At 45.7% G+C, this 25075-nt stretch overlaps 1 protein-coding gene across 6 annotated transcripts in view; it reads left to right on the plus strand.

Moving 5' to 3' along the window:
• ACD (ACD shelterin complex subunit and telomerase recruitment factor) overlaps positions 1–25075 on the plus strand; it is a 1158043-nt gene that overhangs the window by 237937 nt on the left and 895031 nt on the right. For all 6 annotated transcript variants that reach the window (XM_069613510.1, XM_069613508.1, XM_069613512.1 and 3 more), the window contains one exon: positions 24649–24773. In XM_069613510.1, coding sequence (XP_069469611.1) covers positions 24649–24773 — 125 coding nt within the window. The remainder of the gene's footprint in view (positions 1–24648; positions 24774–25075) is intronic.

Below are 25075 nucleotides of genomic sequence, written 5' to 3' on the forward strand. Positions count from 1 at the left end.
TGCCTTCCATCCCATGGCAATTCTACGCTTCGCAAGTATATATGCCAAATCCTTTAATTTACTTACATGTTTAAATTTGCGTGGTCTGGGGAACCCTCCTACCAGGCATGCCCATGCTGTTTCCACAGTTATCTTAATCCCTTTTTCTTCTACTCTATGGACCACTTCTCCCCAGAATCTCTCAGTTTCTGGACATGCCCAGAACATATGCGTCATACCGGCGTTTTCTTCGCTGCATTTCGGGCATGTTTGTCGTTATGCGTTTTTAAATTTAGCTATCCTCTGGGGTGTCATATAAGCCCTGTGGGTTATATACAGTTGTATTTGCTGTAGCCTTGCATTGATTGACACTTTCTTATGGTACCCTTGGGCTCGCTCCCACATCCCATCACTCATTGAAGCACCCACTTCCTCCTCCCAATCCTGTCTCAGTTGTACCACTTCCTTCCCCACTTTGGACATCACCAGCTCATATATCCTAGATATCTTGTGCCCTCCTTCTGCTATTTCATATATTATTTCTATGGTGGCGTCCGGTTGCTCTTCTAATACTATTAGACTCCTGGTATACCCCTGAACTCAAAACTCTCAGAAAATAAGAAAGCTAAATTAGAAACACTCTGGAAAACGGCACCATCTGCCGAAAACAAAATTAATCTCAGGAATATATCCTCTGTTTATAAAAAAGAGATAATTCGCACCAAAAAAGAAGCCTATAATGTTAGGATAGATCAGGCAGGTTCATGCACTAAAGAACTTTTTAACATATTAAAGGAATTAGAAAACCCCAACCCACCTACAGACACCTGCATGAAAGACAAACCTTGGTGCACCAGTGTCCAGAACGCCCTTGCCAATAAAATCATAGGGCTCCTGTGAGGAGGTGCCTACAACGGACAGGGGGGGTGGAACAAACAACTCCTGGGAAACGGGTGGACACGGGGAACAACACGGAGGCAAGACCAGCGAAGGAACAGCAGTGGTGAGCTGCAGCATGGATGGTTGCTTACCGTATAGGTGTTCCAGCGCGGTGCAGCCGATGTTCCGGATTCGCCAGCCCGGGCCAGGAGAGGGGCGGAGGCAGTACCAGGGAGGTCCCCGCGACCAACATGACCAGTGGCGGAGGTCGAGCGGAGCCGGGGTGCAGGAGCGGGAGAGCGCGCATAGCCGCCACAGTCTGCGGGAGAGGTCGGGAGGAGCCACGAACGCCCGAACCTGCCCATATGTGCTCGGGTCCCGGCGGCACTTCGTCGGCGCGGGCAGGGGCACCACAGGACCTCCCACTATGCTACAAGGGCAGGCGGAAGTGACGGGGGCGGGTTATTACTTTAAGGGAGGCGGGCCAACGGCTTCCCAGCCAATCACAACCGGGAAGGTCCTAAACCCTGCTAATTGGTGGGGCTTTGAAACCTCAGGGAAGGATAAAAGCCCGCAAATTCTAACCAGCTCTGTCTGTCATTTCCACAGGTCGCCGAGACGGAGAGTGGAGCCGACCCAGAGTGGTGGGCCTATCCGGACCTCACGCATTAGGAGACAGTCCCCTTTCTCAGGAGCCCACAAGGGAAGAAGAGCCTACGGTGAAGGAAACCGTTTGAACTTTTCAGTTAATGACTTTGGCACTTGAATTAAACTAGTAATAAATATACTTTCAGCAAAAATACCTTGACTCCCGCGTCATACTTCCACAAGTGGCGACGAAGGTGGGATTTTCGGTGGCGCGATGGAGGCATTGATAAAAACCCTGTCGGATGGACAGCAACAGCTGCAACAGTTGGTGCAGATACAAGCCCAACAAGCAGCTGCCGACCAGCAAGCCTTTCAACAGGCCATGCAGTTGCAAAGCACTGTACAAACAACTGCCCAGGATAAGCATCATGAAACCATCTCTAGGCTCACGGAGGTGGTAGCTAGTTTCAGAACTCAACCAATGGTCCCGTCCGCCTTACTCCAGAAATACAAGGACGGCGAGGACCCGGTCTTTTTCTTTACCAGTTTCGAAAGAATAGCCAGAAACGCACAGTGGCCACTAGAGCGTTGGGGACAATATGTCGCCCCCCTTCTATCCGGCCTCATGCAGGGAGCCTACCAGGCGGTGAACCCCACCGGCAACACTCCCTATGGGGACATTAAGGCAGCGGTGTTGGATCGCCTTGGCCTCGATGAGGAGGCCTATCGCATCCAATTAAGGGACACCAAGCTGAGGGCCGGCGAGAGCCCACGGCAATTGTATTACCGCATAAAGGACTTGGCGGAAAAATGGCTGTTGACCCCGACTCCCGCTACTCAGCCGATCCTTGAAAAAATCATCCTCGAACAGTTTGTGGACGCTCTACCAGGACAGATGCAGAGATGGGTGAGGCAACATCACCGACCATCTCTGACGGAAGCCGTGGATATCGCCTCGGCATACCAAAAGGCCGGATATCACAGAGCACAAACCCCTGGCATAACAGCTCGCATAGCAGTTCCAATAACTGACCCCCACTTGACCCGGGGAGCCAGACCCCAACAGCTGAGATGGCGACCACCGGACGAGAGCATCCGAAGACCAGATGATAAGAAATACGGGATTGAAGAAAAGCCCGCAGGGACCAGTCCAGGATATCGGCAGCCTCAATGCTTCGAGTGTAGCGAATGGGGGCACATAGCCCAACTCTGTCCCAGGAGAAGAGCAGCTGAGCCCATGGACATCGGATATCTAAACCCGCTACCAGCAGAAGGCCGGGCCGGTCCCTATGTGGTCGATATACGAGTTGACGGCCGACCCACACGCGCTCTACTCGACAGCGGTAGCAGGCAAACCGCCATATCACCCACTGTAAGTAATAAACCTAACTTGCTTAATGTGTCTATACCTATTAAGTGTATCCATGGTGATATAAAACTATATCCAATGAAGAAGGTAGCTATTGAAGTAAACAGGGAAATGTCACCCCTAAGGGCTGCTGTTTTGCCTTTTGTGCCTGCCCAGGTAGTCACTGGTACGGATTTACCTAACTTTGACCAGGCCCTGACCGGTCGGGAGGGAAGGAGGGAAGCAGGATCCAAGCCAGACATAGGAGAAGCTACGACTACCCCAGGAACCCCGATTAACAAAAAGAGACGAACCCGTATAGAGTGGTGTCAGGCTAGTTATATGACTAGACCCATTGACTGGAAAATAGAAGACAATGAGGAAAGCATTAGGGGAGAGACCCTAACAGATAACACCCTCAAGATAGCCCGAGAAAGGGCAGCCCAAGAAGGGGATCCAGATGTTTCCAAGGGCCCAGTCTTTGTTCTACGGCAGGGCTTGCTATACCGCAGATACAAGGGGGACGATGGGTCGGTTAAAGAACAGTTAGTGCTACCGAAAACCCAACGTAGCGTGGTCATGCAGTGGCCCACAACCAACCCTGCGGTGGCCACATGGCTTCCCTAAAGACGCAACAAAACATACTCAAATGGTTTTACTGGCCAGGACTCTATGGCGAGGTAGCACAGTTCTGTAAGAGATGCCCCACCTGTCAGCTAACCAGCGGGGTAAAGCCAGCTAAGGCTCCTCTACAAAAGATGCCCCTTATCGCAGTACCATTCCATAGGATCGGTATGGATATCGTCGGACCATTAGAACCAGCCAGTAGAGGATATAAGTATATGCTTGTCATCGTAGACTACGCCACCCGCTACCAGAGGCCTTTCCCCTCAAAGGTACGTCGGCCAGACATCTGTGTGATCAGCTCATACCTTTCTTTGCCCGAGTCGGTCTACCCTCGGAAATCATCACTGACCAAGGAACGAACTTCATGTCAGCTCTACTCCGGCAGGTGTGTGAACGCCTACAGATTAAACAACTCAGAACATCTGTGTACCATCCGCAGACCGACGACTGGGTCGAACATTATAATAAAACAATAAAAAAAATGATGAGGAGAGTGACAGGACCAGACGCCAAGAACTGGGATAGGGTGATACCCCTTGTACTGATGGTCCTAAGAGACACCCCCCAGTCCTCTACCGGGTTTTCCCCCTTTGAGCTGTTGTTTGGAAGACAACCCTGTACGATCCTAGACTTGGTTAAAGAGGAATGGGAAGCCACTGATGAAATGTCCTTGACCGAATATACCGAAGAGTTGAAAGAACATTTAACTGCACTGAGAACTCTAGCGGAAGCCAACCTCTCTCGGGCACAGACAACTCAAGAAAGGAACTACAACAAGGAGAGCAGGATGAGGAGTTTCAAACCAGGTGACCAGGTACTCGTTCTTTTGCCTACCAGCGCCAACAAGTTACTGGCCAGATGGAGAGGACCCTACAAGATCAACGACGTTCTCAGTCCTGTGACATATAGAGTCCACCAACCCGACCGAAGTAACCCGGATCAGATATATCACATCAATCTACTGAAAAAGTGGAACGAACCTCTAATGGTGGCCCTGGGAACCAACAGCGACATAGAAACCGTCGAAACAACGGACACTGATTCTTTGGATCACGTCCAGTGGGGGAATGCATTAACCCCTGTTATGAAAGTAGAACCATTGGACAAACTGCTGCCCCACCGAGAAGCCTTTTCCACCTTACCAGGGCATACCGAATTAATCGAACACGAGATAAGGACAGAGCCCGGGAAGATAATACGTCTCAGACCCTATCGTATACCTGCAGCCCGGAGGCGCGTCATAAATACTGAAGTGGATGAAATGCTGCAACTAGACATCATCGAACCATCAAACAGCACCTGGTCCTCACCTATAGTACTTGTCCCTAAACCAGACGGCTCCATACGCTTCTGTATGGACTACAGACAACTGAATGCCGTCTCCCGGTACGAGGCTTACCCGATGCCACGGATGGACGAGTTACTGGAGGGACTTGGCGCCGCACTATTCCTGAGCACCCTAGATCTAACTAAGGGAAACTGGCAGATCCCTTTACGACCCCAGGACAAGGAAAAGACCGCCTTCTCTACTCTACGAGGACTGTACCATTTCAAGGTCCTTCCCTTCGGCCTACATGGTGCACCAGCCACCTTCCAGAAGCTTATGGACATCATACTACGACCTCATGAGGGGTTTGAAGCGGCCTACCTGGATAATATAATTGTCTATAGTAAGTCCTGGGAAGACCACCTAACCCACCTAAAGGCGGTCATAGCCGACCTACATAGGGCGGGATTACACATAAATCCCCGATAAACCACAATGGGAGCTCACGAAACTAAGTACCTCGGACATCTAGTGGGGGGTGGGGTTCTAAAACCACAGATGTCCAAAACGGATGCCATCCACAGGACCCCAACGCCAGCGAGCAGGAAGCAGATACGAGCCTTCCTGGGACTCGTCGGCTATTATAGAAGGTTCATTCCCGATTTTTCCTCTATAGCCGCCCCACTCACCGACGCGCTGAGGCTCAAGAGTAACCCAGACTTGTCAAACAATGATGCTGCCACAGAGGCCATTGCCCTGCTAAAACATAGGATCACGTCAGATCCCGTACTGTGTTGCCCGGACTTCCAGAAACATTTCTTCCTTCAAACTGACGCATCAGACCAGGGCCTGGGCGCCGTTCTCTCCCAAGAGCAAGAAGTAGAGCTACGACCCATATGTTTCATCAGTCGGAAACTACTGCCACACGAGTCCGCCTACTCCACGGTGGAGAAGGAGTGCCTGGCCATCAAATGGGCCGTTGAATCGCTCAAGTACTATCTGATGGGACGCCGATATACGTTGTTCTCCGACCATGCGCCCCTCCAATGGCTGGCCCGTCACAAAGGTACTAACCAGAGGGTCCTCCGCTGGTTTCTATCCCTACAACCCTTTGACTTTCTGACTTCGCACAAACCGGCCAGGTTCCAGTTGGTAGCAGACTACCTGTCCAGATGTTCTCACTGGCCCGATCGGCCTGTACCCGGGGTGGGTATGTGTAAGGAGGTGCCTACAACGGACAGGGGGGTGGAACCAACAACTCCTGGGAAACGAGTGGACACGGGGAACAACACGGAGGCAAGACCAGCGAAGGAACAGCATTGGTGAGCTGCAGCATGGATGGTTGCTTACCGTATAGGTGTTCCAGCGCGGTGCAGCCGATGTTCCGGATTCGCCAGCCCGGGCCAGGAGAGGGGCGGAGGCAGTACCAGGGAGGTCCCCGCCACCAACATGACCAGTGGCGGAGGTTGAGCGGAGCCGGGGTGCAGGAGCGGGAGAGCGCGCATAGCCGCCACAGTCTGCGGGAGAGGTCAGGAGGAGCCACGAACGCCCGAACCCGCCCATATGTGCTCGGGTCCCGGCGGCACTTCGTCGGCACGGGCAGGGGCACCACAGGACCTCCCACTATGCTACAAGGGCAGGCGGAAGTGACGGGGGCGGGTTCTGACTTTAAGGGAGGCGGGCCAACGGCTTCCCAGCCAATCACAACCGGGGAGGTCGTAAACCCTGCTGATTGGTGGGGCTTTGAAACCTCAGGGAAGGATAAAAGCCCGCAAATTCTAACCAGCTCTGTCTGTCATTTCCACAGGACGCCGAGACGGAGAGTGGAGCCGACCCAGAGTGGTGGGCCTATCCGGACCTCACGCATTAGGAGACAATCCCCTTTCTCAAGAGCCCACAAGGGAAGAAGAGCCTACGGTGAAGGAAACCGTTTGAACTTTTCAGTTAATGACTTTGGCACTTGAATTAAACTAGTAATAAATATACTATCAGCAAAAACACCTTGACTCCCGCGTCATACTTCCACAGCTCCAAACCAAAATCGAGGATAAACGGCAACAACTATCCAGTAGCAAATTCACCAGCCCAAGCTCACCACCACCCACTAACACCAACTCGGGCTTCACATTCAAAAAGGTAACTATACCAGAAGTACAAAAGATTATAGCCTCCCTAAAACGTTCCAACTGTAAAGGGGACAGCTGCCCTGCCCAGATCATCAAAGATGCAGCCACAGATCTATCTCCCTTCATCACTAAACTTATCAACTTGTCTTTCGCTACCAACTCAGTCCCAAGTAACCTGAAACAATCTTGGGTTCTCCCTCTCCTAAAAAAACAATCATTAGACCCGTCCATACCCACTAATTACAGACCCATCACCACAGTCCCATTCCTACTAAAAATCCTTGACAGAGTTGCCTACCTGCAAATTCAGGACTACCTAGAGACAAACCAATTGCTAGGAATACGCCAATCTGGCTTTAGACCTCAACATGGAAAAGAAACTGCCCTTGTTCACCTCAAAAGCCAGATTGATGAAATCAAAGATAAAGGTAACGCCGCCATCCTACTCCTCTTAGACCTCTCAGCGGCCTTCGACCTGGTTGATCACAAAATCCTCTGTAACCACTTCTCCACTGCAGCCCATTTCTCCGCCCCTGCCGTCATGTGGCTACAATCCTTCTTGGCTAATAGAACTATGAGGGTTTCCTCACCAGTGGCAGCGGCAGACCCCATTCCCATCACCTGTGGTGTCCCCCAAGGCTCTTGTGTCTCATCCACTTTGTATAATATATTTACAAAGCCTCTCTTTGACAAACTGGACCATCTGGGTGTCACCTACACGAATTACGCCGATGACACCCAGATACTCCTTACCCTCTCAGGGAATTACAAAGATGACATCACCCGAATTAATGAAATCTTTTCCATTATTCAGGCATGGATAGCCACACACGGCCTCTGCCTGAATGATGAGAAAACTGAGCTCCTCCTGGTTGGTTCTCCCATGGGTCGGTGTTGCCATATTAGGAACAATGGCGAGTGGTCTGATAGGATCCTCGCTTTGTATTCTGTCTGCACTATTTCTGCCATTAGCTCCTGTGTGGCAAACATATAATTTAGCCTAGTGTGCAAATTCTGTGGGGCCGAGTGATGTGAATACTGTCTGTCCTGCGGGTGGTGCACCCTTCCTGCATCCTCGAACCTGAAGTCCGTCAGCAATGACTGCAATGCCCTGGCGGCCGGGATGGGTCTGTCTATTTTGTTATCTAATCTGTCTACTTTTGGGTTTAGTGTGCAGTTAAAGTCTCCTCCCCAGATCACCACACCCCCCTAAGTGTATGCTCATTTTGTTGTATAGGGTCTTAAAGTATGCCGCTGTGTCCTGGTTCGGGGCATATGTATTTATAATGCATATTTCTTTATTTTCCACCAGCCCCCTTATCGCAACCATCCTCCCACCTGCTTCCACTGTGGACTGTAGTAACTGGAATGGGACATGCAGTGCTATCCAGGTGATCACCCCTCTAGCGTAAGCTGATTATGTTGCACCGACAACGGTCCCCTTCCACTTCTTCCGGATCACCTCCAATCTTTCTTTTGTGAGGTGATTCTCTTGTATTAGGGCTATATCTATGTTCTGTCTACGCAGATACATCATAACCTTGTTCCTCTTTAGGTAGCTATTGAGCCCTCTAACATTCCAAGTGATTACCTTAAGGTCCCCCATGAAACCATAGCATCCCGCTCCACCCTTTGCAAGTGTCCCAGTCTTGCTTGTTGGCCATCACTCATGTATGTGGGCTTGTTCCCCAACTTCAAACTGTCCCTCCCCTTTAGCCTAACTACTTCCCCAACTTTCATCCCTCCCCACTCCCTTCCCAGCCCCAACTCAAACCCCAACTCCCCTCTCTCCCCCTTCCCTGCCCCAACCTAATCCCCAACTACCCCCCCGCCAATCCCAACTGTTGCCCAGCTCCATCCCTGGATCTCAGGCCCCCTGCATCTTGCCCGTTTCTTGACTCTTGTCTGCTTCTTGGCTGTCGCCAGTACTCAGGGCACAGCAGAGAAGTAACGCCCTATTGGCGTCCTTACCACTTTAGCTAACGGGGGTAGGTCGTCCTCATTCTGTATCTCCCTTTTTGGCTACTGTTCGCAGCGCATTTATGGCTCCTATCTTAATTATGCAATTCTATATTCTAGTCCATCATGTCCGCCCACTGATTTATCAATTAGTCTGCTTCCCCGTGTCCCGGCGCGCAAATTACTCTGGTTACTTGCACCTCATTAATGTATCTCTCCCCTCCTGCAATGTCAAACATAACGCTGTATCACTTATCCTGGTCATCTTCAGTATCGGGACATCCCTGATTATCCAGCCAGCATGCCACCTCCTACGGGGTTTCAAAGAAGTGTGCTTTCCCTTTGTGTAAAACCTTAAGTTTCGCAGGGTACAAAAGCATGTATTTGAATCCAGCTGTCCTCAATCTTCTTTTCACAGCCACGTAGCTGTACCGTTGTCTCTGTACCAGCATGGTATAATCCAGGTATGCAGCGATAGTCGCCGCAGCTCGCATTATTGTTCCAAGATCTTTTCCCTGTCTCTGTAGTTTAATATCTTTGCTATTATGGCTCTGGGAGGGGCCCCAGGTTGCGGTCTTCTCATCAGGGCCCTGTGCACACGTTCAATCGCAAACCCCTGGGAGAGCTTGCCTGCCCCTATTTCCTGGATGAACATGTTTTCCACATAGTCCGTGGGGTCCTGGCCTTCTTCTCCTTCCGGTAGGCCCACCACACGTATGTTATTGCGTCTCGCCCTCCCTTCTGCCTCCTCAGCTCTGTTTTCCAGGTTAGACATTTGTTGCTTTGAAATATGGACTTCTTTGGCGTTGGTGGTGCTAACCTCTGTGTTGGTTTTCACAGCGCTTTGTAAGCCACTTGTTTGGTCCGCTAGTGCTCTTACGTCTTGTCTTAGTAAGTTGACCTCTATCCCTACAGCATCTATCTTGGTTTCCAATGCCATTTTGAGGTCTGCCATTGCGGCTCCTCAAGAGGATTTCAGTTCCGTTATGGCCACCAGGATCTGACGGTCGTCCCTCGGTGAGGTCCTTTCTTCCGGGGTGGTGTCCGTGGCCTGTGCAGGCGTGGTCGGGACTTGTTGTGTTTTGGTGAATATGTCCATAGTTGGCTGCTTGCCTTTACCTTTGCTCCCCTTGAGCGCCATTGCCCCGAACGTCCCAGGTCTTACCCTTCTACTACACCGGTTTCACGTTTTTCTCACTGCGTTTCGGTCTTTGTGTTGGTCCTCAGCTTGGTTTCTCGAATACTGGATTCTCTGTGGCCTTGTCTGCTGCATACGCTTATTGCTCTGTATGCAGAGCGCCCATGCTCCGGTGCACTTTTCCTGTGGGCTTCAGCACTGCACCAATTCTTTGTTTATGACTTGTCCAGTTACATCTGGTCCCCTCTCCCACGTGCATGTTGCGCGCTTCCTACACTCAGATGGTGTGCGCACTGGTGCTCCAAGCGCGCCTAGGCCCCCTTCCAGGGCTAGTGCACTGTTTTAAATGAGGGCGAGCCCGGTTCTAGTTCTGCTCACCTGGTGGCACTTTGCAAGGCTAGTCTTGCCTCAATGTTGTGCTGACCTTATTAGTCAGCCGGTATTTCTTTTCCGCCTCGCCGTGGGTGCCCTACCCGCCTCCTCCTTTTTTACTTCACCTCCACCTTTATTAAATTATAGCGAGTGCACCTTCTTCCATGCCAAAGTCCACTGTCTGCTTGCCTGTAGCTACTGCTCAGTTTCTCTGTCCTCTTAGGGCCGTCACTGGACAGCTATTTGGTGCCCAGTCGTGATCTGTGCCCTCAATGCGCTTTTTTCCTGTGTATCACTGGGCTTTGGTATGCCCTTGTTCTGGTGCCTACTTGGCGTCTGTGTTGTCTCGTGTTTGCTATTAGGGGCCACTCCTCGAGCATCACCTGCTGGGTGCACCGCGCCCAGTTATTATTGTTATGTTCCTTATTTTGGGCAAGCTGCCGTGTTCAGGCTCTAGGGGGTGGTGTTGTAGTTTGCATGATGTCTTTCTTTATCAGGGCTACGTTGGTTTATAATTGCCTGCTTTCCCACTGCTCTATTGGCCAGTGGCTGTGTTTATTCCTCTGCTTTTACTGCCTGGAGCTCTCCTCTAGAGCTTCTCTGTATACGGTATACGGCACATCTGTTGCCGTAGTGGCCGCGTCTGCAGTTCGTTTCTGTTCGTATTGTTTATTCAATGTTGCAGCCGTTCACTTACCGGCTGGTGTTGCAGCGCGTCTGGCCGCTGATCTTAGTCCAGTACGTGAGCGCTTTGCATGCGACCGTCGGGGGGCCCTTGGCCGTCAGTTCGCAACTGACTCTGCGCTCTGGCAGGGGTGCATCTTCCGTCCTTGGTAACCCGCCTGGCCAACCGTTGCTGCTTTAGTAATGTGGGTGCTGCGGTGCGGACATCTGGTTCCAGCTGCACGCATGTCTCCTTGCTGGATGCGCTCAGCCGTTGTCTGCCGAAAGAGTGCGTGCCCGATCCATGGCTTCAGCGGTCTTCACAGCCTGTTCAGTCCGCTAGTCTGAAGGGTCCTTTGTTCCGGGGTCGCCACCATCTTGCCGCCAGCCTTAAGTCTTTCAGTTGGCAGCTTCAAAGTCCCATAACTCGTAGCAATACCATTCAATTTTCACATGGAGGTGCGCATCAGATTCTGCTTCTGTTCTTGTTTAGCCCATCTTCTTTTCTTCTTATAACAAGTGATTTAAATGCATGCGCCAGTCCGGATCAGTATTTTGGATCCGGGAGCTCACGAAAGAGCAGCCTATTCCATGGCTGCTAAACCACGCCCCCATGTCAAATATTTGTAACCAGTGCTGGGCACAGTTTATTTTTTTTAAGCAAAGGCGTAATCAGTTAGTTAAAGGCATGGTCTAGTAAAATTGTTTATTGTCCCTACGGGTCGGCCATGTTTTTTTAAGCCTAAGTGGCTTGATTTTAGAAAACTTTCCTATGGACCTTACCCGAGTTTTCGTCCATTAAACGCACGCGAAAACAGGCACCAGGGAGCCGCCATTTTGTGATAATCCTATCACTTGCCGCATCGCCCTGGCTGACCTGCTTTTGCGGCACTAAATCAATTCCCCCGCCCCTGAGCCTGACATTATCCAAACATTCATATTCCCCACCTCTCTCCGTGAAGTTACTGTGCTGCGTAGGCAAACGCGCCCAGTCGTCTTCTACGCGACTCCACACAGAACCCGGAAACCAACACAGACCATCTCACAACACATCGCGCCACAATTCGGAAAAGAGTATTGGATTCTTTTCCGCAAAACATAAGTTGAAATATATTCAAATTATTTTAATTTGTATTTTTCTAAAAAATAAGAATTACATTTCTACTAGCTCAAAACTAATGAACTAATAAGTACGCGAAATCATTAAGAAGACATTGGAAGAAGCTGAAACTGAAGAGTTCATTACCCATAAAACCAAAAATTTCCTCACGAATACACACCCATTGATACCAGTTATCTATATCTTACCAAAAATTCACAAAAATTTGATGGAACCCCCAGGACGACCAATAATTGCAGTTAACAACAGTTTATTGGAACCAATTGCTCAATATATTGACAAGATTATTCAACCCCTTGCACAAAAATGTACAACATATATAAAAGATACCAATCAATTCCTGAAGAAATTGGGAGAAGTAACCTTTAATACTTTAATTGAATATTGTACTCAACAACAATTTCTTCTCTTTCGAAGATAGATATTTTGTTCAAATATCAGGCACATCAATGGGGGCCACGTTGGCCCCAAGTTATGCGAATATCTACATGTCCTACTTGGAAGAAACACGAGTAATTAACAACCCAAGATGGAAAGACAAACTTAAATTTCTTACGAGATTCATTGATGACTTATTTGGAGTTTGAAGTGGAGAGGAAGCAGCGCTCTTAGAGTTCTTTGATTTCATGAACAACTTAGCCCCACACATTAAATTCACACACAAATATTGCCGGACCACTATGGAGTTTTTAGATGTCCAAATATACTTGAAGAACAACAAATTGGAAACAACGATTTTCACAAAAGAAACAGACAGGAACAACCTCCTTTTGGCCACAAGCTTTCACCCCAGGAATACAGTGTCTAGTATCCCATGAAGTCAGTTTTTGAGGTACAGATGTATCATCTCGGAGGAAGATGAGTACGAATCAAAATCAAGTGAACTAAGACAAAAATTAATCAAGAAAGGATATAATGAGGAAATACTGAATAAACATGCAACAACAGTTAAGCATATCACGAGACAAGAATCACTTATCACAAAAGAAAGGAACACAAAGACAGATTTGATATATGTGACCACGTACTCTCAGCAAAGTAGTACGATAAAGAAAATAATCAAGAATTGGGAAACATTATCCCAGGATGCCACATTGGCTAAATTATTTCCATCTCCTCCACTATTCGCCTACAACAAAAGTAGATTGTTGAAAGATCATCTGATCAAATCTCACTTCAGCCAGAGATACAGTACAACAAAAGAAATATATAGAGGGACTAGACCGTGCAACAATTGTAGTTCCTGCAACAATGTGATGAAAGGCAAGTCGGTTAATCATCCTCACACTGGTCAGATTATTCTACTGAAACACACCTCAACTTGTGACACTAAGAATATCATATATGGCATAAAATGCCCATGCGGACTATATTATATTGGATTAACAACCAGAAAAGCAAAAACCCGTTGGGGTGAACACAAATCCAATATTCTGAATCATTCAGTGAAATCTCCAGTAGCACAACACTTCGATGCTACCAAGCACTCTATTGCACAAATACAGTTTGTCATTCTAGAACATGTAAAATTACACAAAAGAGGAGGTAACATGACCAAGTTGTTACAACAAAGGGAAATATTCTGGATCGAGAAACTTGATACAATGAATCCCAGAGGGATGAATTTAGATTGGGATCTAAATTGATATCTATAGTCATTTTCTTAAATTGTGAAATTGACAGTGATTGTCAAATGAAATGTGATGACATTTTTATATGCAGAGTTCTTGTGAGCCATGAACTAGAGACCACATAAGTGCTCAAATAATAGTGCTGTGAGTATTTTGAATGCATAGGGATTCACTTGCCATTAATTAGTATTGGGAATGCGGTAAAACCGGTATATGTATCCTAAAGATTATAGTCACGTGAAGTATCTAAAATAAGTTCATACACCTGCATCAAGCAATATAACCATCAATCCAATTAATAATGGGTGAACGAACAAAGAACAAAATAGGTAGGTCGGTTATATATTACCTATTCTTAGAATTTAAAATCTAAATTGCGAATCCAATAGCGCCTCAACACAAAACAGCATTACTATGCTTAGAGTTACAGAACCATCGTTGATAGTTTGCATCTGAACTGGTTTAAATCTATTGAAAAGTTTCTAGCGTACATGCTAGGTGTTATGCCTATTGACAGATAGGTAATATCAATGTAAACCACACCACAGTTCTTCCAACGTGGCGCCCAAATTGGCCCGAGTTAGAACTGTTTTAACTTACTCTACGACAAGCAGCCGCGGTTGCCAGGCGACACGCTTTGCAGCGCATCGAACGAGGAATTCACAGGGAGTGAAGTTCATCAGCACGTACACCGGCTCTGAGCAGGTAAGAATAGTCCCTCGCGTATGATCGTGCCTACAACATTGAACACAGATGCCCAACGGAGCATTTTTAGTTTAGTACTGATCCAAAACTCATTATTATAGATTTACGAGAGAAGTAGAAATTGCAAAGGACCCAGTAAAAGCCGCTCGAAAAAGCTCATCATTGACCAACTTCGGTTATCTTGAAGCAAACAAGCAACTGCCTACATACGATTAAGGTAGGAAACATATGAAAAGGTGAATAGTCATTAGAATCTTTGATAACCGCATCCAGTACATTTCCTAAGATCTACCCCTGATGTTTTTTTCAGGGTTTCCAGATATGTAAACAACATATGAGACAGTGGCAGTGACTCACAGACTCAACTGCTTTAACAGTGTTGAGTGAAAAATGCAATTCTGTAAAACATGTATCACTTTTGAGACTCGTATAAATCAGGTGATGAGCAGGGGGACCCAGCACTTACCACAGCGACTGTTCCCTCTGCACACCACCGCCCCATTTACTGACGATCACTTTATGGTGACACACATTTCATTTTTTATTATTAAAGCTTTGGAAATTTACCCTGTCTGTGCAGCAAGCTTTTCACTTGATACGAATTCTAAAGGTTAGTTCATTAGTTTTGAGCTAGTAGAAGTGTAATTCTTAGTTTTCAGAAAAATACAAATTAAAATAATTTGAATATATTTCAACTTATGTTTTACAGAAAAGAATCCAATACTCTTTAAAACCTGAAGAAGGGCATTGATTGCCTGAAACGCGTAGTTTAGAAGATAGGCAACTAGATTTGGAAACCTATCAAGATTATTGGATCACGTGAACAATTAACAGTTTGTAACACATGAAAAAATATGTGAAAGAAATATGTATTGTCAAAATATATATATATATATGAGTGAATAACATTTTTGTTCGTGATGTATAACTTGAATCTATGAAACATTAATGATTATATGAAAATAAATGTCTTTTATGACTATAAAGATGATTAATATGAATTAATATGCACCAATTGAATGATGAACTACTAAGTTTTTGGTAATTGCAAAAGAACCCGGAGCAAAATTTGTTTTGCCTTATGTTGTGCCTCAGTTTGTACAACAAGGTTTTCGTTGTACCATTTCTTTTCTCAAGTCTATCCAAGGGAGCCAAGTCGAGGGAGGGCTCCAACCGTGCCCCAACGTCCCAGCAGAGACCAGGTGAGCATAACAAGTGCCATGGTACGAGTCTTCCCTGTCTCAAGCTCACTAGGGGTTGGCTGTTTCTCCGGGTGTCTCCCTTCTGTTCGCTTGCCACCTGTGAACCTTGCGGCAGCGGCCCGCGGCAATGCAAAGTCTATGCGACGTAGGGGACTGCAGGGCTCTGACTTTCTTATGGCCCGTTTGGGTGTAGTGCCTCTCTCACTCCTCTGCAATACACTGCATCCTCTCCACTGGCCCCCCTCCAGTCTGCTCCTCGCCTCGTAACTGCGTCTTTCTCACCATGCAGGCTCCCTTTTCCACACTGCTGGTTTCTCCTTTTAAGCACCTATGGCCTTTCAGTATGTTGCAGGTGCGAGTTCTTTGCCTGACCCCAATTGTACCAATGAACAGGACATGCCGACCCTCCATAGTCATCTTCCTCGTCTCAGTACAACAGTGGTGAAATTCATATGATTGTGGGACAGTTGCTGTGTGTGGAAGGGATAAAGAAGCACAATACCCTACGAAGGCAGGGGGAGGGTAGGACTCATTCTCAAGCGGGAAAGGGGGATCCCATGTCTCACCTGCAGGCATTCTCTTCCCACTCCCCAAGGTCCCTCCACCCAGGTGATCCTCCCTCACATATCCACCACCAGGGTTAGGATCCAAAAGTGATGGCCTTTCCCTTGCCACCTGAGAGGAAGCTCCAAGGGGAGTAGATGAGAGGAAGCCCTCAGGTTCCTTGCATGAGATATTCTTAATGCTTCCATGGAGCCACCTCTTCTCAGTACTGTCGATGCTTAGCAAAGGAGTAGTTCACATCACTACTTCAATCTTCCTCTTAGTTCTTTTGAGCGATGACTCAGGATTACTTTGTATGTTCCTCCTTGTGTTGGTATTGTCATGTTTTATATAAGGACAGACAGTAGTGTTCTGTAAGGAAGGCATGGCATCAAAATAAGACAGACACAAGTAATCACAGTTCAAAGGTGTTTATTAAACTGTAAAATGGGTGAGATAAACGCCTAAGCTAAACCTAACTCTTAGATGGGAGCAAGCTACGACCATCAAATAATAACAATACAGTCCTAGTGGACTCTAGTCAAATAAAAAGGGCCTATACAAAAATAAACCTATTGGCAATCGTTATCGCTACGCTACAAAAGAGTGTGGGATAATGCTCACAAGAAAAGAAAGAAGTGTTCACAAAATGATAGGTCAGGATGTTATGGCCTGGGTCTACCTTCCCCATGTTTTTATCACGGGACAAGGTGGGACTCTCGAGCACAGCACACTCCTGGGCTTCTCCGGCACAAGCTTACAGTTCCTTTTCTCTATATCAGGGCCTTCTGTGTCCAAGTCTCTTTTCATGCAAAGTCTCTTGCTTTCGAGGGCCTAACAGGCAAAACAACAAAACAAAGTTCCTTCTGGTAATCTTCACGTTGGGTGAGTAATCTACACCGTTGGATCCCGCTCAGATCCTTCTCTCAATCGTCAGCCTCCCTCAGTCGGGCTCAGACCATCCACTCACTGTGGACATCCCTAAGTCGGGTTCAGATTGTCATTTTTAATACAGTTCACAAGAAAGTTATTCTAGACCCCTTAGGTTCTTCCTTTACCCAAGCCTGGGTCTCAGCCCCCAGTCAGGCTTTCTCTTAAGCCCCCAGTCAGGCTTCACATAGTTCAATCATCACTATGGCTTTGCAGGCATCCCTCAGTCGGGTTCACATTTGCCCCTGTAACACAGTTCACTTTGCTTAGCATTTCTCTTCTTCTATAATAGTCATAAGTCTTAATGTCTTTTTAAATAATCACACGATGTTCACATTAGGTCCCCCTTGTCCGGGCACAGACCTCCATAACACTTTGCCAACTTTAAAAAGAGACTTCTGAAGGGCGATCACGTCTCGCTGGGTCACTCTGCTGGACTACGGCAAGTGCAGGCTTCATATCATCACAGTTCGCACGGCGTTCCTCTCAGCCTGGCTCAAACGCCAGTTCCACAATAACAAAACTTCTGTCATGTGTCAAGGACTTTCGATTGTATAAGGTATTTGGCTTGACCCTTGTATGACGACCTTAACACCTTATACTGGCATTGCCTATCGCCTCTTGGTACTTGTAGTTTCTTTACTCACAATGTTCAACACAGTCTCTTTGTTCAGGAGAAGGGTACCAGCCAGAGACCTTCGACTGAGCGCCCACATGGCGCTGGACCACTCCCTCCTGTACCAAGTTTATCCACAAAAGATCTCCTGTCTATTTGTCTTCTTAATGTTGCCACTGCAACCTTGAGCTCAACACAGTCTGTTCGACTATCAGGTTCTTCCGACTCACCAGTTGTGCTGAACTCGTTGGCGGTTCTTTTGCCGCTGGACTCAAGGACGGTACCACAATGGCAACCTCGTCTCCCCACCCTGGCTATAAGTGCGGCAGGGTGCCATGGACTGATGACATCCATCGCACCACCTTCCAGCTTGAATTCCCGGTCGTATGTGTCTTTCATCAGAGGCTTTGAGGGTGTGGATTGAAAATTGTCAATTGTCAACTTGATTCTGTCATTGCATTGGTTCAGATAGTTCCAGAAGGTCAGTAGTTCAGATTCGGTGCCCTTAAAAATGCCAAACATATCATCTATGTATCTGTACCATTTTCTGATGTTACCTTTCCATGTTGGATTCTCCAAGACATAGGTATGTTCGAAAAAGTACATAAAAATGTTGGCATAGGAGGGTGCCACAGGGGACCCCATCGATGTTCCCGAGGTTTGTAGAAAATATTGACCGTTAAATCTGAAGTAGTTATTGAATAAGATGATATTGATTAATTCAATTGCAAAGGTCTTTTGTATCTTGATTTCATGATGTTTGAGGAGGAACCATTCCAGGGCGTCAATACCTTGGTTGTGTGAAATTTAGGTATATAGACTACTGACATCCATTGTGAATAGTATAAAGTCAGGTTCAATAATGTCTAGATCTTTGATGTTCTGTAAAAAATAGGTTGTGTCCTTAAGGTAAGTATTAGTTTTTTGTATTAATGGTTGCAGTGCTGTATCGAGGTAGATGGCAAGGGGTTGAAAGATGCTTTCTGTCCCTGCAACGATAGGCCTTAGGGGTGGATCAGTTATGTGTTTATGAATTTTCGGTAGGCCGTAGAACACCGGAGTCACTGGGTGTTTGTTCATCAAGAAGTTACTAGTATTCTCTGAAATCCAATCTAGTTCTTCTGCTTTCTCAACAGTTTTTTTGATGGTTTCCTTGATGTCCATGATAGGGTCATGATCTAATTTTATATAGGTGTTTTCGTCCGACAGTAATTTAAGGCAGCCTTCATTATAAAACGAGGTGTCCATGATGACTAAGGCTCCTCCTTTGTCAGCTTTTTTGATTGTGATCCGATTGTCCTCAGCCAAATTCTTAATGATGTTCCATTGGTGTTTTTTGATATTTTGTCTACCTAAGGATGTACATTTCAATTTTTTCAGAGCCATGGTTGTTTTAGTTTTAAACAAGTTGACCAAAGGATGGTTGATTTGTGGATGAAAATTGCTCTTGTTCTTCATTTCCAGAAATGGGCATTTTTCTTTCTCTCTAGTATCAAAATTAAGATTGTCAAAGAAAATTTTTAGCTCCATTTTACGAATCAACTTAAAAAGGTTCACTTCTTCTTCGAATAGGGTTGAGTTGTTAGTTGGTATAAAGGACACTCCCAGATTCAGGGTGTCCATTTCTGATTTTGATAACACCTTCGAGGAGATATTCACAATTATCGGTTCTTTCAGCGTTTGTTCTTCTGACGGTCTTTTCTTTTTCCCTCGTCTTGCTTTTCTCCTCCTCCTAAAAAAGGTTCCGGTACTGGATCTGTGACAACTGGTGGAACCACGCTTTGTGGTTGTCTAGTTGGGATTGTTGTGGGCAGTATGGTACTACTGGAAGAAGGCCTCTCCTCAAATTCTCCGCTAGTTACTTCACTGCTGTCTGTATTATTATTGGCAGGGTTTGGTCTTGGTTGTCTTGGGGTAAAGCTAGTCGATTTATTGCTGTAAAATTCTTGCCAGGAATAGACAATATCACAGGCGTAATCAAGAATGTCGCGTCTGTACTTTCTGATTTTTCTCTGTTCAATTTCCTTTTTGTAATTTTCTAATTTGTTGTTCGTGTCCTCTAGGATTGCCTGTAGTTCCGCTGCAGTTTTCAGTTTGGATAGTTGTGAGGACACCTTCTCAATTTCTTGATTTAGTTGTGTAAGTGATTTTGACAATTCTTCGATCGTCAGCAATATGAGGTCCAAGGAACACTTGTTCAGTATTTGTTCCCAACGTTTTACAAATTCAATATTGTCCTTACAAAGAGTAGGGCGTAAGTAAATTCTCAGACCTTTAGGGATTCTTTTTGCTTTGAAATATTGTGCCAGGGTTGTGGCATGAAGTTTTTGCGAAATTTCTCTACGTATGAGTCTCTCCAATCTTTGGATCAAGTTCTGAGGATTATCCGCACTGAGTGTTTCTTTGCTCGTATCCTTAATTAAACCTAGTATTCTGATTGCTTCTTCATCTGAAAAAGCTAGCGTAGTTGCAGATTTATCAGTGAGTGTATTAATTTTTGAAAAAAACATTACTTTGTTGGTCAGGGTGCCTACGTTCAAAGAGATGCCAACCCCTTCTATGGTGGAGAAGGGGAAACAGACTATAAGAAAGGTATATAGAACTTCACTTACCCCGTTGGGAATGAATGAAGATTATTATTTAGGCCCCTACTTGTAACTTACCACCCTCTGTTAAATTTGTCATTTCTTTGAATTTTTTTAAAAAACGATGTACTCTCAAGACAGACTACCATACTATCACTTTTATTGCCTGTATAACTTATCCGCACCATGTTTCAGCCTCTACCTCTTGTTCGAATTTTAAGAATGTGCATCCAATTGGGAACAGGAGATATGTGACCACCCACTCAACTTCTTTTGATACTAATGCCTGGTGTTGTGCTTTTTCAACGTTGCCTGTTTTACATTATTATGTAAATCGTCATATGTACGTATTGATACAGATTTATACCCCTTGACATTACGCAATCCCTGGCCACTAATCGGACACCCTTTGCTAGTCTCCACGACATGACAAAATAGTTTCGCTGTCTTGGACTTCCTCGACATTTTCTCTATTCTGAGCACACCCACTCTTTCTCTCATGAATACTCTTATCAGGAATACCCCTCTATTGAGAGCTCCCCCTTGAGGCGAGCATTATGTGTTAGTTTGCCTTCAGGATCTATATTCTATTTTTTAATTCGATTCCACTTGTAAACTCTCCATTGAGCTTGCGCACGCCCGCGGTGGACACTTATTTGTTTACATTTCAATTTTTCACGCAAGACGTGACTGTGACGTAATTCGCCTGACGCACATCACGCAGCAACGTCAACAAGCATGACAATGCTAATTCACACATGCGCATTCCATCGGATTGCCGCGCATGACTGAACAATACCCTAGGCTGCCAGTATAAAAGGAGACTTGCAACGGTACAGTTGCATCTCCAGCTTGGCAGATGTGACCTACCGTGAAGCTCCTTTTTACAGAATAGACGCAAGTACGCCTCTACCTCTTACTACCGAACTTTCGACCCATGGTCCTCAGGCCTTTTTAGACACTTACCTTTACCCCTTGCTTCTTAGTTCACAGCTATCTGAGGCCATTGAGCATTCTCTGCAGCCTTCCCAATTTGGAGACAGCCACCAGAAATACTTTGCATCCAATGCAATTTCGATTACTTTACGACATGTAAGTTCTTTCTTTCCTTTCCTCTACCCAGATTTGGTTTTCTAACCAATTTAGTTGTTATTATTCTTTAGTATATAGGACAATTTGAACCCCCCTACTAGAAAGTATTTTTTCTTATAAACCACTCTACCTTGGAGAATTAGAATCACTAGTTGTTTAAAATCTAATGGTTCCACAGACGTGCATTATCCCTAAACTTTACTGGAGATTGTAGCTAAGGCTTTAGTTGACAATATGGTTATAATCGGAGTGATATACATAATAAGAAGGTGTAAGCTAGTACTATTACAATGTGTTGTTCAAGTATTCCCTTGAAAATCGACATTTGTATCCCAACAACATTTTCTTAAGTCGTTATGATTTGTTTTAACCAATCACCATCTGTTGTGAGTGTAATAGCAGGCATAAGTGCTATGAATTTATGTAACGGGCTAAAAATATGATCTATGTCCTCTTTATTCATTTCTATAGAAAATTTGAAAAACTGTGCCATTGCCCCTGAAGAAGAGTTGATTTACTCGAAACGCGTTGGGCACCATCATGTACTATGTACAATAAAGAAAACGATATTCATCAGAATCTTTGTTTCTTCATAATATTCTTTACATGCTCAATGAAAATGGTGTTTGTACCGTGAAAAATGTTTGCTATGAATAACTGAATGCTAAATCTCGCTTGAAATAATATGCAAAAATAATATGCAAAATAAGTATCTAAAATCTACTTTAGTTATTGATCTGTATTTACAGATACTCGATAGTGTGCAGGGGACGGGAGTTTCCAAAATCTCTTTGGGAACAACCACATTTTTTCCATATTCGTACCCAAACTAGATGCCAAGGTTGAGCCTTTCTCCCCCCGCACCTCAAACTTATCTTCAAATTCTTCACTTCCACCAACTACTTGAATAAGAAATCACTATAAGTAGGTGTGCCCGTAGGTTCTGTATACCTTTCTTATAGAAGTGACGTGATCCCACAAATTGTCACAATTGTCATCATTGTTAGTTTTAAAGGGATTGTGGTTTTCAGACACTGAACCCTGCCTCAGTCTCTTTCCTCTGCTGCCCCGATGTTCCTCTCACTATCTCCCAATGCTATCTTCCTCTCTCTACTCTCTTCTGTGAAACTCAACCCACCGTCTCTCCACCCTCTCCCTCCTCCTCTCTTCTCCTGATGTCACTCTTTCTCCTTCTACCGCCTACCTCACCCTCTGATGTTACTACTCTCTCTCCTACCACTCTCCCCTTTACTACTATTACTCCACTCTAATAATACTCTCCACACCACTGCTACTCTCCCCTCCACTACTACTCTCTCTCTACACGTCTACTAATCTCCCTTCTCCACACCACTACTCCACCCCTCATTCTATTCAGTCACTGTCTTTCACTATCAGAATCGCTACCACTCACTCTTTACACTCCCTCCAACATTCTCACTCCCCTACCTTGCACGCACATTCAGCACACAGTGACTCTTGCGCTCATTAACTAATACCTCACCAAAACATGTGCACCCTCCAGTCCACCATCCTTCCTCCAGCTGGCCACTTGTTCTGCCACCTTCTCCTCTAATCGCACCCATATAACTCACACCTTCCTATTTCCTATCCCTCTTCTTATCCTCCCGCTTCTTCTCCCATTGCTTTTCTGGCCCTGACCAATATGGTTATGTCTTCCTTGCCCAGGAGGTGTTGCAAGGGTCAGCGTTTACAAAACATTTGTTTGTGCCCCAGTTCGTGTTTGCGTTGCAGCAAATTCCCATTGGGAAATTAAGTTTCATAGTAAGCCACTTCAATGCACAGTGATACAAGCCTCCTAAACGGGCTCTCTCTCTGCTGCCAGGGTGGGTTGTGCATTGCTGACTCTCGGTGGTGTGCAGCATTGCCCACAATTGCGCAGATCTTCTGTCTCTCCGGTTTCTGGTTCTCTTTCTTATTGCAGTGCAGAGAACTCTGCTGGCTGGATTGTTTGGCTTGCAGGCTTTGATGGGCTATGTTTGTGCAGGTGGTCCGGACATATTTCTGGCACTTGGGGTTGTCTGCAATGAAAGAACTAAGACTGTCAAGCATTTGTTTGCAAAGGTATGGGGTGATGCCAGGTGGAATTGTTCAGATACAATCAGGCACTTGGAGAGGGGAAAGGAATTAGGGCCCTCTCAACTTTCACCAGCCCCCTCTTGGGTAGGATTGGCTCTGGCTTCCACCCTGGTAGGCCTTCTACCTCAGTCTGAGAGTGGTTCCTTTCCTCTCCTGGCAAGGTCAGATTGTGACCTCGCCTCAGGCTCCTTCCCCGTTTTGTTGTCAAAGAGGCACCCAGGTAGTCAAAGTGAGATTCTACCTCTGAACATCTAGTGCTCTCACAAACATTCCACCTAGGACCTTTAGCTGATCCCATCATCATTGCCTTTGGTTTGCTCCTTGCTCCTGTTAATGACCAGCTTCTTGCAAATGCATTGATTACAAAAAGCACCCAGTAGTGTATACATTACTATTTCCCTAGGAGCGAGAAGCACTGTGTCGTCCATAAATATGGTATGTTCTTGCCTCCCACCCTTGGCACATTCAGCTGCTGGCCAACCAGAAACTTCTCTAAATCATTCTAGCACACATTCCCAATAACATCCATACAGAAAATTGCCCTGTCAGTTGTCTATTCAGACTATATTTGACTCTTGTCATTTTGAAGCATCTCTAATATGTCTACATAACCTCCACTCCTAAGTGACTCCCACAAGAACTTCCCAGACACTGAGATGAAAGCTACTTTCAGATGTGCACATAGCTTTCTTTCCCTTCTACTGTGCTGTGTGGTGCTGGTCAGGTAGAAATAGTGCAAGAGAAGGCTACAAAAGAATGAATGGCTTAATGGAGGGTTTGTAATGGCACTGGATGCTCAAAGCATAAAATATGATGGGGAGGGCGGGAGGGAGAGAGGGAGAGAGGGAGAGAGAATAATAGTAATAAAAAAACACTATTCTTCATGAAGGCTTGCACAAATTCTTGTGAAATGCAATGCACAACTGCAAAAAAACCAAACTATTCACTTTGCCAAATGCTTGACCACTATTATCATTATTTTTAGAAATTGGGGTCTCTTTTTGCAGGAGTACACTCATAATACCAGAGTTTTCGCCTGTCAACCTTTGTGTACAGTGAGGTATTTCCTTATAATTGTGTTAATGACTGTTGTTTTGGGGCATTTGATGCAAAAATAATGTTTACAGAAACTGCTTGAGGTAAAACTTGCCTGTTTTCTTTTTTATATTCCCTCTTAGTTTATAACAACAGAAAACGACCAAAGCGACAACTCGCTCAATCCTGCTGCTGTGGTCTTTATTTCAGATAGGAAGTCCTGGATACAAGCAATTATTACCTATAAAGCCAAGAAGAAACTGGAAGAGTAAGTGTGGGTAACAAAAATCCAAACAATTGGCAGCACTTAAGAGAGAAATGTTGGAATATTAGCTATTATTTTATTTTGTGATTGCTGTTGTTTTATTACATGCAGTACACTTTCATTGTTTTTCTGTGAGCCATACACATCTGCATTTAATTCAATCCTGCTTTGGTCAATTTAAATATTAACATGTTAATGTCAATCAAAGTTTGCTTTTTCACAACAAAAAAGTAAGATGCTCTCAATCACCTGCTTATCGCCCATTGCTCCTTCCACTTCTCAACCTCGTCATTGTTCGGCTGTGA

The sequence above is a fragment of the Ambystoma mexicanum genome, chromosome 5p (genome assembly GCF_040938575.1).
Source record: "Ambystoma mexicanum isolate Mex_15411 chromosome 5p, UKY_AmexF1_1, whole genome shotgun sequence".
In the NCBI taxonomy this organism is placed as follows: Eukaryota; Metazoa; Chordata; class Amphibia; order Caudata; family Ambystomatidae; genus Ambystoma; species Ambystoma mexicanum.